This window comes from Caloenas nicobarica, chromosome 27, assembly GCF_036013445.1.
Source record: "Caloenas nicobarica isolate bCalNic1 chromosome 27, bCalNic1.hap1, whole genome shotgun sequence".
NCBI lineage: Eukaryota > Metazoa > Chordata > Aves > Columbiformes > Columbidae > Caloenas > Caloenas nicobarica.
In genome coordinates this window covers 2871135-2884351 of record NC_088271.1, presented here as the reverse complement: position 1 = coordinate 2884351, position 13217 = coordinate 2871135, and the positions used below count along the sequence as shown (strand labels likewise).

General features: G+C 64.1%; 1 protein-coding gene across 1 annotated transcript; it reads left to right on the top strand.

Annotated features, from left to right (window-relative positions):
• The first annotated feature begins 3261 nt into the window (after positions 1-3261).
• TMEM59L (transmembrane protein 59 like) lies at positions 3262-8814 on the top strand. Its single transcript, XM_065652595.1, has 8 exons — positions 3262-3417; positions 4599-4704; positions 4956-5050; positions 6109-6255; positions 6347-6446; positions 6745-6856; positions 7003-7120; positions 7317-8814. The coding sequence occupies exons 1-8, from the start codon at positions 3262-3264 to the stop codon at positions 7476-7478; spliced, it is 996 nt and encodes a 331-aa protein (XP_065508667.1). The 3' UTR covers positions 7479-8814.
• Positions 8815-13217: the final 4403 nt, after the last annotated feature.

The window sequence follows — 13217 nt, the reverse complement described above, 5'->3', positions numbered from 1 at the left end:
TCAGAAGGTGGCCTGAGGCTTTGCTGAGGGGTCAGGGGGAAGGTGGGGGGACAGTGGCGTGGGTAGCATCGGTCCCCACTGGTGTCACCTGGGATATACCCAGGGTGTCACTTCAGGTGGCTCAGGGACGTTCGCTCTCCCTGACCCACGGCAGCATCCGGACCCGATGCTGTGGGGTGGGGACGGGGTGTGGGGACAGAGCCGGCCCTGCCGTGCCCGTGGTCCCCAAACTCGCACAGCACCGGGGTGGTGGCAGGATCCGGCCAGGGCAGGGAGCAACCGAGGGTGCCAGAGCCGCTGACCCGCGCTCTGAGTCAGCGCGTCCCTTGCTCCGGAGGCAGATGTGGGCAGATGTGGTCAGCGCTGCCCTTTGACAGTGACCTTTAAAGGGCTGCTCCCTCCTGCTCATGAGCCACCGCACTTGCAGGCACTGGCCGGGAGGAAGGATCCAGCCCGAGAGCCCCCCTGACTCCCGGACCGGGCTGTCGGCGTCAGCGCGGTGGTCCCGCGGGGCTGGTGCGGTCCGGCTGCCCCCCGGCGTGGCTCCGTTCCCAGGGCCTCTTTGCCCTGTTGCGGTGCAGGATCCGGCCGTGGGGCCCAGCTCCCCGACAGCCACGGGCTCCCACTCTGTGACCCCCCCCCCGGATGGATCCAGGACCCCAGGGTGGCCCTGGTGACGTCCCCAAACCCGGGCTGAGCATCCTCGGTCCGGCTTCCCACCAGCCATCACCTTCCTGCCAACCCTCCATCATGTGTCACCAGGGCTTGGCCCAGCGCATCTACCCTGAATTAATCTAATTACTTGATTTCCCAGCCAGAGCTCACTTCATAAAATCCTTGGACAGAGACAGCATCTGGCTCAAGGGCCAGGGTGTAAAAAACAAACAACAAAAAGAACCAAAACCCCAGAAAACCGGGAGGAGAGGCGCAGCGGAGCTGCCTCTGACTGCCTGCATCCTTTTAAAGTGACCTGGGGGAAAAATAAAGAGGCTAGAAATGCAAAGAATCCAGCAGTCAGAGTTTTCTTTATATTCCTCTCAGTCACATTTCCACATCCACGGGTAATTTATAACCCGCTTAACCCCTTCCCCGCCACTCCCCCAGCACAACCATTTCTCTCAAGAGCATCCTCGCAGTGGCGGCCGCACCTTCCCGCCTTTGTTTGCTTTGGGAAGCACAAAAAGTCCCGCGATGGAGTTTGCTGATCTCTAGAGGGGGGGGGAAAAAAATGCGTTTGATGTCGAGGGGGTGCTTGAGTACATGGGATGGGCTCTGTGGGTTCGGGGTGTGGGGTGACAGGTTCCCTGACCATGGGGACACCCCAGCCAGCGTGGGGGGAGCCCGTGGCTTCATGAAAGGCTCCAGAAAAAAAGCAAAACAAAACAAACCAAAAAAAGTAGGTCAGTAGTGATAAATGCAAAAGGCATCGAGTGTTTCTGGAGAGGGGTGGGAAGAGGAGGGAGGGCTGGGAATTACCCGACAGTAAATATTTGCCAACTTGAATACTATTGCCTGGGAAAGGGGATTTTTTTCTGCTAAAAGGTGAGTGGATGGAGCATGGGCTGGCGCCAGGCGCAGTGCAGGCAGGTGCGGCGGGAGCGTTGCCCACCAGCCGCTCCACCCATGGTGCTCCCAGCACTCGATCCGTGGGTTTTGGTCCTTCTGGGGGTGGGGGCTCCAGCTCCATCCCTCCCGGCCACTGGAAACCTCACCTGCGGCGCGGTGCCGTGATTTACGGTGACGGCCTCCAATCTATCCCATTTACTTGGCCATTCGTCACCGGTGCCGGACACAAAGCTGAGGGGCTGGATGGGCTCCAGGAGGGGGAAGAGGGGGAGCGAAGCCGACCTGGCAGCCCCGCCAGCCCGGCCGGAGCACATTTTCTCCCGGCCCTGGTTTGATTAACAAGATGAATAAGCTGGCGGAGCACAGCGGGGCGAGGAGAGGCCCCAGTCCCTGCTCCCGGGGGGGGCACGGCGCTGCGCTCCCCCAGCCATCCCCATGGGGATCCAGCCACCTCCACCCCTCTCCCCCTTTCCCAGGGTGTGGAGCACCCCTCAACCCTGAGCTGGGATTGGGAGACCCCCCCCATCCCCGTTACGGGGTCCTGCCATGTGTTCCCCATTAGGGCTGGAGGTTAGCGAAGTCCCCAGCCCTCCTCCTCCTCCCCCCGGGCCCACTTTGGGGTGCTGCCATAAATAAGGTGAAGGGGCAGGGCAGCGGCCAGCGCGGGGCCAAGCCTGCGCCTTTTATGTCTTTTAAACCCTGCAAAATCAAAGCTGTAAATCTGGGGTGTGAGGGAGAGCCCAGTGCCCTGGCTGGGATGGGGCCCTGCAGAACAGGGTGTGGGTGGGATGCAGGGGGGTGACTTGAGGAGACCCCAAGGGTGGTGGCACATCCGGGTCTAATGCTGACTGGGGACAAGGGGCTCGTCTCCTCCTGGGGGGACAGTCCCTGTTGGGGTGGGCAGTGAGACCCCAGTGCTGCTGGTTCTGATGTGCTGCCAGTGCCAGGGCAGCCCTGTCCCTCTGTGCCCCTGTGTGCCACCAGTGTGCCCCTCCCGGCCCCCATGCGCCCACCAGTCCCCCTGCTCTCCCCAGTCCCTCCGTGCTCCTGGTGTCACTGTGGCCCCCAGTCCCGTTGCTCCCCCAGTCCCCCTGCATCCCCCGGTCCTGCTGTGTCCCTTTGATCCCTGTGCATCCCGCAGTGTCCCCCTGTATCTCCGGGTTCCCCTACACCTTCTGGTCCCTGTGCATCTGTCGGTCTCCCTGCATCCCCCGGTACCCGGCCCCCACCTGTCCTCCTGCACCCCCCGGTCTCCGTGCACCCCCCGGTCCCCGTGCACCCCCCGTCCTCCTGCATCTCCCGGTCCCCGTGAGCCCCCGGTCCCCGTGCACCCCCCATCCTCCTGCATCCCGTGCTCCCCCTGCATCCCCCCCGTGTCTGAGCATCCCCCGGTGTCTGAGCATCCCCCGTCCTCCCGCATCCCGCGCTGCATCTCCCGGTGCCCGTTCACCCCCCCATCCTCCCGGTCCCTCTCGCCGCTCCCAGCATCCCCGCTCCTCGCCTCCCGCCGGTACCGCGGGCGGGGGCTGCCGGTGCCGGTGCCGGCGGAGCTGCGGCAGGCTGCGGCGGCTCCCCCCGCCCCCGGCTCCCCCCGCCCGCCGCACGGCGCGTCACGGCGGGGCCGGCAGCGGCGGCGGCGGCGGCGGCGGCGGTGGGTGCGCTCCGCTCCGCGCCGCTCCGCGCCCCGCGCCCGCCATGGCCGCCCGCCGCCCGCGGGCCCTGCTCGCCCTCGGCCTGGCCCTGCTCGCCACCGCCGCCGCCGCCGCCACCGACCCCTTCTCGTCCCAGCTGGGGGACACCGCGGGCTGCCGCGGGCAGTGCGGCCGCAGCCTCCCCCGCCGAGCCGCCGCCGTGAGTCCGGGGGTACCGCGCAGCGGGGGCGGGGGATCGGGGGCACCGGGAGCATCGCGGGTACTGGGAGTACCGGGGGTAGCGGGACATCGGGGGTACCGGGAGCATGGGGAGCATCAGTAGCATCGGGAGTACCAGGAGCATTGGGGGCATCAGGGGGATCAGGCACATTGGGGGTACCGGGAGCACCAGCCCCCCCCCAGCACGGGCATCGCCGCTGCATGGCCCCGCACCGGGCCACCCCTGCGGGCGGCACTGGAGGGGCACTGGGAGCACCGTGGGGGGCACCAGGGAGCCCCAGTGCTCTCCTCCACCACGGCTTTGGGGTGCCCCCAGTGAGGGCATCCACCCCGGTTTGGGGTGCCCGCAGCAATTTTGCACATCCCAGTGCCCCCCAGGTCTCACCCACATCGGGTTTGGGGTTCCCTCCTGCACCCCATCACTGGTGCTGTGGCACAGGGACAGCCAGAGAGAGTGGGTGACGCCGTGGCAGTGGCGTGGGCCACGGCAGCGGGGATCGAGATGGAGCTGGGTGCTGGTTGCTGGACCCGGAGCATCACGGAAAGCGCCGGATCGGAGCTGCCATCGCCGTGCTGCTCCGGGGACCACAGAGGGGTCATGTGGTGGCACCCGGGACTGTCCCCGAGCCCCCGTGGTGGCAGGGCCGTATCTAGGCCAGCGCCTTGGCAGGAGCCCGCGTGGCCCCCGCTGCCAGGGGGGCTGGAGCTGTTTTCCCATCTGGCTCCCTCCCTGCCAGCACCCAGCCCTGCCCACACTCCCCGTGGGGCCGCAGAGCCCTGCGCTCCCCAGTGCCGTGCATGCAGTGACCCCCACGTGCGCCCCTCATGCACACACACCCCCGGAGCAGCGCCCCCCGCCAGCCCACGCCGGGGCCCAGCCGGTGCCACATGCCCTGGCAGAGATGTGGGGACTTCGACGGGGACGAGGCCACGTGCAAACCCCATCACCAGCTGCAACCCAGGGCGCGAAGGCAGCTCTCCCCGCCGGGGATGCTGTCGCCCCGCGTTCGGGCTGCCAGCCCCGGCCGCGGTCCTGCGGGAGGGCAGGGGTGCCCGGTGCCCCCCAGCCAACTGCTGGGGGGTCACAGTGTGTGGGTCCAGTGCGGCCACCGGGCTGAGCCTGGTGCCAGCTCTTCGCCCTCCTCCTCCTCCTCGCTGCAGGATGCTGTTCTCAACGCCTGTTACCGGGGCTGCCGGCTGTTCTCCATCTGTCACTTCGTGGATGCGAGTGCCGAGCTGAACACAACCAGAGCCGAGTGTGAAGCAGGTGAGGAGCCGGCAGCCGAGTGTCCCACACATCCCAGGGGGGTCCCCCACATACCGCTGGCACCACCGCGACGCCTCGACCCTCCCGAGCATCCTGCCCTGGGGCTGCATCTGAACCCCTCTGCAAGCCCAGCGGGGTGCAGGTTTAGAGTCACTGCGTGTAAATCGGAAGGGGCGTGGGGGTTTTGGGGGTGCAGGGCTCAGCAGAGGGATTGAGCATCCCCCAATCTTGCCCCCCCTTCTGCCCCCCAGCCTGCGCCGAAGCCTACAGCAACGCGGAGGAGCAGTTTGGCTGCGTGACCGGGTGTCGCAAGCAGCTGCCCGAGGTGGAGAGCAGGAGGGAAAAGGTGAGAGGCCGGGGAGATGGAGATGGGGACCCCCTGTCCCCCCTTTCACCCATCCAGCCTGCCCCTGGTGCCACCGGCCGTGGCTCCACCACTGTCCTATGGTGCTTCGTTCAAAGCATAAACCTCAGATTAACTGGGCTCAACCTGGGCTGCTGGAGCCTTGGGTCAGGGAGGGCGGTTACACCGAATTCCCAGGGTGAGAAGCTCTGCCTGGTGGTTGTGGCAGATTCCCCCAGTTTTGTTCTGTTATCCTTCCCAGCAATTAGCAGCGCTTTTTCCTCCTACAGTTAATTAATTCAGCTTTTGTCCAATTAATTAAATCAGACTTTGGCCCAAGGTAGAAGCTTTTGGCTTTGTACACGTGCAGGCAAAGATGAATTTGTGCAGTAGGAATCTGAGGCTGCATCAAAAAACCGCTTTGCAGCCTGTTTCTGAGACCTTCCTGGTGTCTGATCCCGTTTTCCAGCCCCTCTCCGAGGTCGGGATGAGCATCGGGGGGCGACCGGCTGGCGGGAAGGGCCGTCCCCCCCTTCACCCACCGAAAGCATTTTTCCTTCAGCTTCCCAGACGAGCCGGCAAAGCAGATTTAGTATAATAATTAGATACAGAATCTGACCTATTTATTTCCTGTTTGCTGCTCTGACCGTGCAAGGGGCTGTCGGAAAATGTTCGAAGCCAGTGGCAGGGAGCAGCCAAGCGGATTCCAGCAGGGATGCTTTAAAAATAACAAACTGCCGCGACGGCCAAGAATCCAGGGCACGGAGAGGCTGCCAGGAGAGAAAACGCCCTCGGCATCTCAGGGCCGCTCTGCTCCTATTGTTTAAAGAGCTGGTGCGAGTGCGGGGCTGCCGAGGGGTGGGTGACAGCCCTGGCACTGGGTGACATCCCTGGGGACACAGCCCCAGGCTCGGTGACCCTCCCGGGGCTGGACCACGGTCCTGCACATCTCTGGCCCTGAGCATCCAACTCAACCCGGCCGCATCCTCAGCGTGGGACGTTGTCCCCTGGATTGGTTGACAAGGGGACAGCGGTGACATGATGTCCCTGCTCCTTTGCAGAGCCTGGAGCTGAAGGAGCCGTCGTTCTCCATGTTCGATTTGGTCTCCACCTTCTGCAATGACATTGTCAGCTCTGCCCAGAGCTTCATCTCCTCCACCTGGACCTTCTACCTGCAGGCAGACGATGGCAAAGTCGTGGTGTTTCAGGTGGGGGTGTCCCGTGTCCCCTCCCTGCTGGGTGCCAAGCAGGGTGGGGACCCCCTTGCTCATCGCTTTCTCCCTCTTTCGGTGCCACCAGTCCCAGCCTGAGATGGAATATCCAGTACCCGAGGTGCAGGAGACCCAACCGGAGCAGCCGGGACCGAGGTCCAGCCCCCGCATCCCCCAGCCCCACACAGGTATGGGGGGGGGCCTGGGCTGCTGGGGGGGTGGGCTGGGATCTTCCGAGCCCTCTTGGTTCTCATCTGATTTCTCCAGAGCTAAACAAATGTCCCGCTTCTGGGGTCTGATTTGCATCCCACACCCCATACCCACACAGGGGGGTGAGTCCAGACTCGGGACCCCCTCCAAGAAGCTGCTGGGATCCTCAGCAAGCAGAGGGTCCCTGGAGGGGGGAGAGGGGACCCCCCGGCACCCCTGCACCCCATCACGTGCCCACGGGGGGTGCGCGGGCTCAGCATCGCCTTTCCCTGCCAGGCCCCCGGGCGAAGGGGGAGAAGCCCCTTGGGAAGGAGCCGCGGGGCAAAGCCAAGGGGCAGCACACGGAGCCCCCCCCGCCGGAGCACGACTTCCTCGGCTGCATGTCCAAGTAGGTGCAACGCGGGGGCCGGGGGGAGCTTGGACCTGCCGGACACACCGGAGGAGATGCTCCAGCTCCACCCCCCAAATTCCCAGCCCGTGCCCTGCCATAAACTCGTTCCGTTTTCTTTGGCGGGGGGCGGGGGGGTGTTACAGGCGCTCGGGCCTTCCTCGCTGGATCCTGGCCGCCTGCCTCTTCCTCTCCATCATGGTGATGCTGTGGCTGAGCTGTGCCAGTTTGGTGACGGCCCCCGAGCAGCACGTCAAGACCCAGGTACGGGGGGGATCCTACGAGGGTCCCCCGACACCCTGTGTCTCCCCATCGCTGCTGGGTGGGATGTGGCCAGGGTGTTCGTGGTCCCCAGTCACCGATGTGTCCGTGCTGTGTGTCCCCGGCCAGTCCTGCAGTCTGGGGACAAAATGGGTCGTGTCCCCTCCTCCCTGCACTGTCCCCTCTGCCTCTTTTCCAGCCTCTGAGCATCAACGGGGACAAGGAGTACCTGGAGGATCTGGATGGCCCCGGCACCTTCCCCCTGCCACCCGTCATCGCTGTCACCCTGTGCCCCACGCACGGCGGCGAGGACGCGGGGCCGCTGCCCGTCAAGGTCGACCTGGACAAGACCGTCCTGTAGCGCTGCCACCCCTTCTTGTCACCTCCACGCCACCCCCCTTGTCATCATCCCCATGGCATTGTCCCCAGCTCTGTTCCCCTGGCTCCCCCATGTCCCCAGCTCCCAGAGGGACATCACTGGCTTCGGCACGGTGGGGACAAAGGGGACGATGCGGCTCAGTCCCACTGTCCTCCCTGGGGACAGCCGCTGCGGAGGAGGCTCCCGGGAGCCGGGCAGCGGCTTTGCCTCCTCCGTAGATGTGCTGTTTGCTGGGATCCTGGTTTCCAGAAGAGCTGCCAGAGCTGGGGGAGCCCGTCCTCGCCGCGGGGCTGTCCATCCCCTCCCGACCGGAGCCTCCGGGGTGGCACAGCCCTCCGGGCACGGGTCCAGCACCGGGCAGGAGGGAGCCGGCTGCCGCGGGGGGATGGAGAGAGCGTCTGCAGCGCTCGGCACTTGGGCTTGGCACATCCCCGGCCTCCCACCTTGGGCTGAGCCCCCGAGGCGCCGGCTCTGGCCCTGGGAACTCCCTTCCGCCGGCCGGAGCCGATTGCCTCGGGGACCCGAAACGTGGCGAATGGATTTGGTGTTGGCAGCCGCAGAGAGGAGCGGATCTCGCCCATCTCGCCGCCTCCGTGCCCACACGAAGACCCAGCCGGCTCCTTCCCGGGGCTGCGGAGGGGCCCCGGGATGGCTCTGTCCCCTCCCTGCTCCGCAATGTCCTTGGGATGATGCCAACAGGTTGCCAGTGGGACCGAGCAGGGGACAAGGTGGCAATTCTGTGCCTCGTGCTCCCGGCTCATGTCCAAGCTCATGCGGGAGCTGCGGGGATGCTTCATCCTGGGCGCAGCATCCCTGCCCGATGCCGGGGCTGGAGCTGATGGTGGGACCGAGCAGCAGCCGGCAGGACACACGGGGTCAGCCCTGGGGTCTCCTGGCCAAGCGGGGACCCCCGGGCTCACCCCGACGCAGCCCCTCAGCGTGGAGGGGTCCCCTCCCTCCCCTGCTCCGCGGGGCTCTGCTCCCCCTCTCCCCGCCATTCTCCATCACTTGACTTCGTGTGTCATTTTGTGGTTTGATTCGCACCGGCATGTGGTTCCTCACCCCCCCCGTGGGGACACCCCTGCGTTTGGGAGGGACGGCTCAGTGGCAGCGGTCCCTGCTGTCCCCGCAGTCACCTAACACGTCTGTACAGATTAACTTATTACCTGTGGCTCCCTGCCTTGGGTTTTTTGGGTGCCAGCCACCCCCCAGCGCTGAGCGGTTTCGGGGGGGCCTGGCGTGGTGGGGTGGGGGGGTCTCATCCCAGGCCCCCGCCGGTTTTGTGCTGCTCCACGTCACTGTCACCCGTGCAACATATCTGGGTTTGGGGAACCGGGTTTGGGGGGTGGGGGTGGCAGTGGGAAGGGGGTGTTGTGTCCATTTTGGGGTACATTGTCGCTTTTTGGCCGCTCGGCTCAATGTAAAGCTCGGTGGAGTCTGTGGTGGTGTCCTGGTCACGGTGGCTCTCGGGGTCCCCAAAAGGGTGGTCACAGAGCCCCCCAGGCGTCACTTCCAAAGGGCAAACCCAGCCCCAGGCTGTCTGGGCAGCGCGGGCAGAGGGGAAATAAAAGGTTTGTACCAGAGCCGGATGAGTCGGTGGCTTCATGGGGTGCCCGTTGCCGGCTGGGGAGGGCACAGGTCTATTCCCAGCTCACCATCCTGTCTTTACAAGCTAAGCTAGGACTAAACCTGTGGCAAACAGGAGAGAAATCCCCTGCACAGGCTGTTTTGCACGGACACGGAGCGATGCTCGTCTCTGCTGCAAACTGCGGGGCCGACGGAGACACCGGATCGAGAGATTCAGCATCAGGTTTAAGATGAGATGCTGCGTTCCCTGGGGAGCTGGTACCAGCCCATGGGCTGGGGGGCTCGGTGGGTGCTGGGGGTGCATGGGGTGGGCAGGGGGCTGCGCACCCCAACATGTAGAATCATTTGGGCTGGAAGAGATGCTCAAGATCCAGTCCAACCGTTAACGCGACACTGGCACTAACCCATGTACTTCTTCAGCTGTGACTCGTACCGACCCCCCCAGCACCCACCTGCAGCCCCCCAGGTCAGGCAGCACCTCCCCGTCCCGGCTCCGCATCCCGGAGAAAACCAGCAGCCCAGGCCAGAACCAGCCCCAGCTCCTCGGGGCCCCCGCGCCGCTGCTGGCTCCGGGGACGGGACCCCGCTGAGCTACTGAAGTGCTAAAAACGAGGCAGTTCCAGGACTTTGCGTGAGCTTTTGTGTCGTGCTTGGCATGGGGAGAGCTCGGCTGTGGTGTGGACGCGGGCGCCGGGCCAGGACAAATACGCACAAACGCACGGCTCGGGGGAAAGGTGGGTGCGTGCACGTGCGAGCGTGTCCCAGCCCTCCAGCCCAGGCAGCCTCGGCGTGTTCCGCTGACGTGCACAACCCGATTTACTCTTTCCCTCCTCAAAATGGGTGCTGGGGTGTTGGCGGGTGTTTTTCAGTGGGAAAAACCCTCGTTCTCCCTCTTCTTTCTATGCATGCATGGGCTCATGCGTGCAGCTCAGCCTGCTCCTCCTCCTCCTTGCAGCTGATGGGTGCAGGAGAGGAAACGGCCTCAAGTTGCGCCAGCGGAGGTTGAGGTTGGATCTTGGGAACAATTTCTTCCCAAAGGGCTGTGGGGCATTGGAACAGGCTGCCCAGGGCAGTGCTGGAGTCGCCATCCCTGGAGGGGTTGGACAGACACTGAGATGAGGTTCTCAGGGACATGGGGCAGTGCCAGGGGTGGGTAACGGTTGGGCTCAATGATCTTTAGAGCCTTTTCCAACCAAAACCAGGAGCAGAGAAACCCTGGGATGGTGCTGCCCTGGGGGTGAGACCCCCAATGTGGGGCTCTCTGCATCCCCCCGCCACAGGCTGGTGCAGGGGGGTGTCAGGGGACGAGATGGGTGCAGACAGCTGGTCAACCCTGCCCGCCGCGGGCAGCGGCTCCGAGCGGGTCCCCTCCTGGGACGGGAGCCGGGCTGCAAACCGTGGGACAAGCTCCTCGCCTTTAAACTGGAGTCAGATTCCTCGTTGCTGGCTCGGGGTGCAGGAAACTTTGCCCAGGAGCAGGTGAGGAGGGACCCCACTCCAACGAAAAGGAGACGCATGAAATTAGCTGGTTCCACTCCCCCCAGCAGGCAGCCGGGGGCTTTTCCATCCAACGCCTTTTCCTTTTCATTCCCCATTTCATTTTTTTTTCACGGGGGAAGCGAAATTCATGGTGTGTGGCCCCATCGGCCAAGAGAAGAATAACAGGCAAGCCAGCCGGCCATGGAATCGCATCGTCCATCCCATGGCTGGCGGCGAGGACATGGGGGACCACGAGCCCGCGGTGGGTCACGTCCTCACGGTGAGCATCTGTGCACTCATGCTCACCTCCCACGTGGGGAGAAATGGCCTCAAAAAGCAGGGGGAGGCCAGCAAGCTGTCCCCCACACCTCCACCATGGACGTGCTTGTGTGATGCCACGGCTCCATCTCCCTCGGGTGCCGAAGGTTTTGGGGGTCTTGCTGGCCGGGGTTTGGTTCGGTGGCCCCACAGCTGCCTTGGGCTGCTGTTCTCGCCTCTGGAAAACGTCCCTTTCTTTCCCCCCCCCAGCAAGTCTCAGCTGCCGGGAGCTGGCCCGGCTCCACCGCCACTCGCACACTCCAGCTGAGGAGCTGGACCACGCGGCAAATGCATTTGTGCACGGATTTCCCTCCCCTCTCGCTGTCTGCTCCTGATGGCATCCTTCTCCCATCAGGGATGACTTGGGGAGCGCTCACAGCTCCTTGTCCCGCCGTCGGGTGCCTGGAGCCCTGTGCTGTGTCCCCCCAGGACATCTCTGCTTGGGGTCCGTGGTGCGGGGATGCCGCCCAGGACTGGGGCAGCAAGGTGGAGAATGACTCCGAGAAGCCCCTGCCTTGCACGCATGCGTGCCAAGCCCCAGTTTTATGATTTGTGACTCATTCTCCCAATTTGGAATGGCCGTGGTGTCGGTTCATCTGGGTCCGTACCCATCGCTGCCCTTCGCTCCTTCCCATGCGCATCCCAAGGAGATGCTGCCAGATACAAAGCAGCCAGCGGGGAGGTTTCTTCTTCTCATCTCATGTGGGAGAAATGAGGGTCTTCCGTGAGAAAGCATAATCGGGAGGAAACAGCGGGTTCGGGTCTTGCCAGAGCAGAGCTTTTGAAGATGAAGCGAAAAGAGCCTGGGCTGCTATCTCAGCTGGGGAAAGGATATTTTCTGGCTGCTCCAGCTGCCTCTCGCTGCCCCTGGCCCGGCTCCTGCGAGCACATGGCTGCAATCCGGCACTGTCCTGACCAACGCGCGGAGCTGTAAATTCAGCTTTAACCCCCAGGGAGGTGAGTCTCCATCCGGAGATGAAGCGATGAGGATGAGGATGGAAGGTGGGAAGCTGGACGGGGGTTCAAAGCGACCTCTGGCAGCACCGCTGGTCCTGGCACCGTCCCGGCCCCGCACATAGGAGCTGAGCCCTTGTCCTTAAAAATGCTCCTTCGAACCATGCTGGGCACCATCCTGGAGCCGGCAGCATAGTTCGCGTGGCCTTCAAGGGTGGAAACATCATGGTGCTGCCGAAATCAGGCTGGCAGGGCAGCACCATGGCCCGGACAGCCACCCGAGAAAACACATCCGTGGGTTTCCTCTCCCCGTCCTCCTTCCTATGACCTACCCCAAAGAAGCAGAGCCACGGGTGATTCAACATCAACAAAACCAAACGAAAAACAATCTCCTCGTGCTAATGGGATTGGTTCTGTCCCTACCACGCACATTCCAGCCCGGCTCGAGGGACCGCTCGGGGCTGGTGGGGGGGCGGGAAGGAGGAGGCTTAATGAAGCCAAATTATTCTCCGTCTTCAAATGTCAGAGTTCAGCGCCGTGCCGCTGGCTGGACCTGGCGCAGCTGCTGTGCCGCGGCGATGCCGTGTGGAGGCGAAGCGCCCGGCTCGGCAGCCGGCACGGCGCGCCTGCGCGCAGCCAGCCCCGCCGCCAAGTGACATGCATTTTCCATTCCCTGGGCTTCATTACTTCTTGGAACGCAGACCTCGCTCGCCGGGCCGCGAGGGGCTTCGCTTCCCTCCGTGTTTATTTTCGCTGCCGTGTGTTCTTTTGCCAGGTGAGGAGCGCAGCCAAGGCTGGTCCGGGGAAGTGGGGATGTGTGGTTGTGGTTTGGCCGGGTGGATGGGAATCGGGCTCCCTTAAGTGCCGCGGTGGCGGCACCTGCTCACCTTCAGGCGCTGGAGCCATCCCCCCCGATTTCACGGGGACGACACGTGTGTTTTACACCGCAGTATGTGCGGAGGGGATGTGCTGGATTGCGGCCTCGCGCCAGTGCCGAACGGCGCCGGGGACGGCCGACAGCTCCAGCTGGCGTGGTAGCCGGCTCCCGCGGGTGCCGTGTGCGTCAGCTCGCCCCGCCGTGCGTGGGAGTGGAAGGAACCCAAGACTCGTAAAAGAAGGTGTTGAGCTTCCCCCAAACCAGATTCCAGGTGGCTTTGCTGTCAGCTGCCTGCTCGCTCCTAACCGCAGGGCACAGCGATGCCGACACCAGCCGGCACAGGGTGGGTAACGCTGCCCAGGGGTGGGAGCCGGGTCATAGAATCATAGAATTATAGAATGGTTTGGGTCGAAGGGACTTTCCAAGTTCATCTAGTCCAACCCATGAGCAGGGACATCTGCACCAGCTCAGGTTGCTCAGAGCCCCGTCCAGCCTGGCCTGGGATG

What these genes read in the sequence shown, in the direction of transcription:
- TMEM59L (XM_065652595.1), top strand. Translation starts at nt 3,262, where the DNA reads ATGGCCGCCCGCCGCCCGCGGGCCCTGCTCGCCCTCGGCCTGGCCCTG. An exon ending in GCAAAGTCGTGGTGTTTCAG is followed by an intron (nt 6,256 to 6,346) that starts GTGGGGGTGTCC and finishes CGGTGCCACCAG; the next exon opens with TCCCAGCCTGAGATGGAATA. An exon ending in CATCCCCCAGCCCCACACAG is followed by an intron (nt 6,447 to 6,744) that starts GTATGGGGGGGG and finishes TTTCCCTGCCAG; the next exon opens with GCCCCCGGGCGAAGGGGGAG.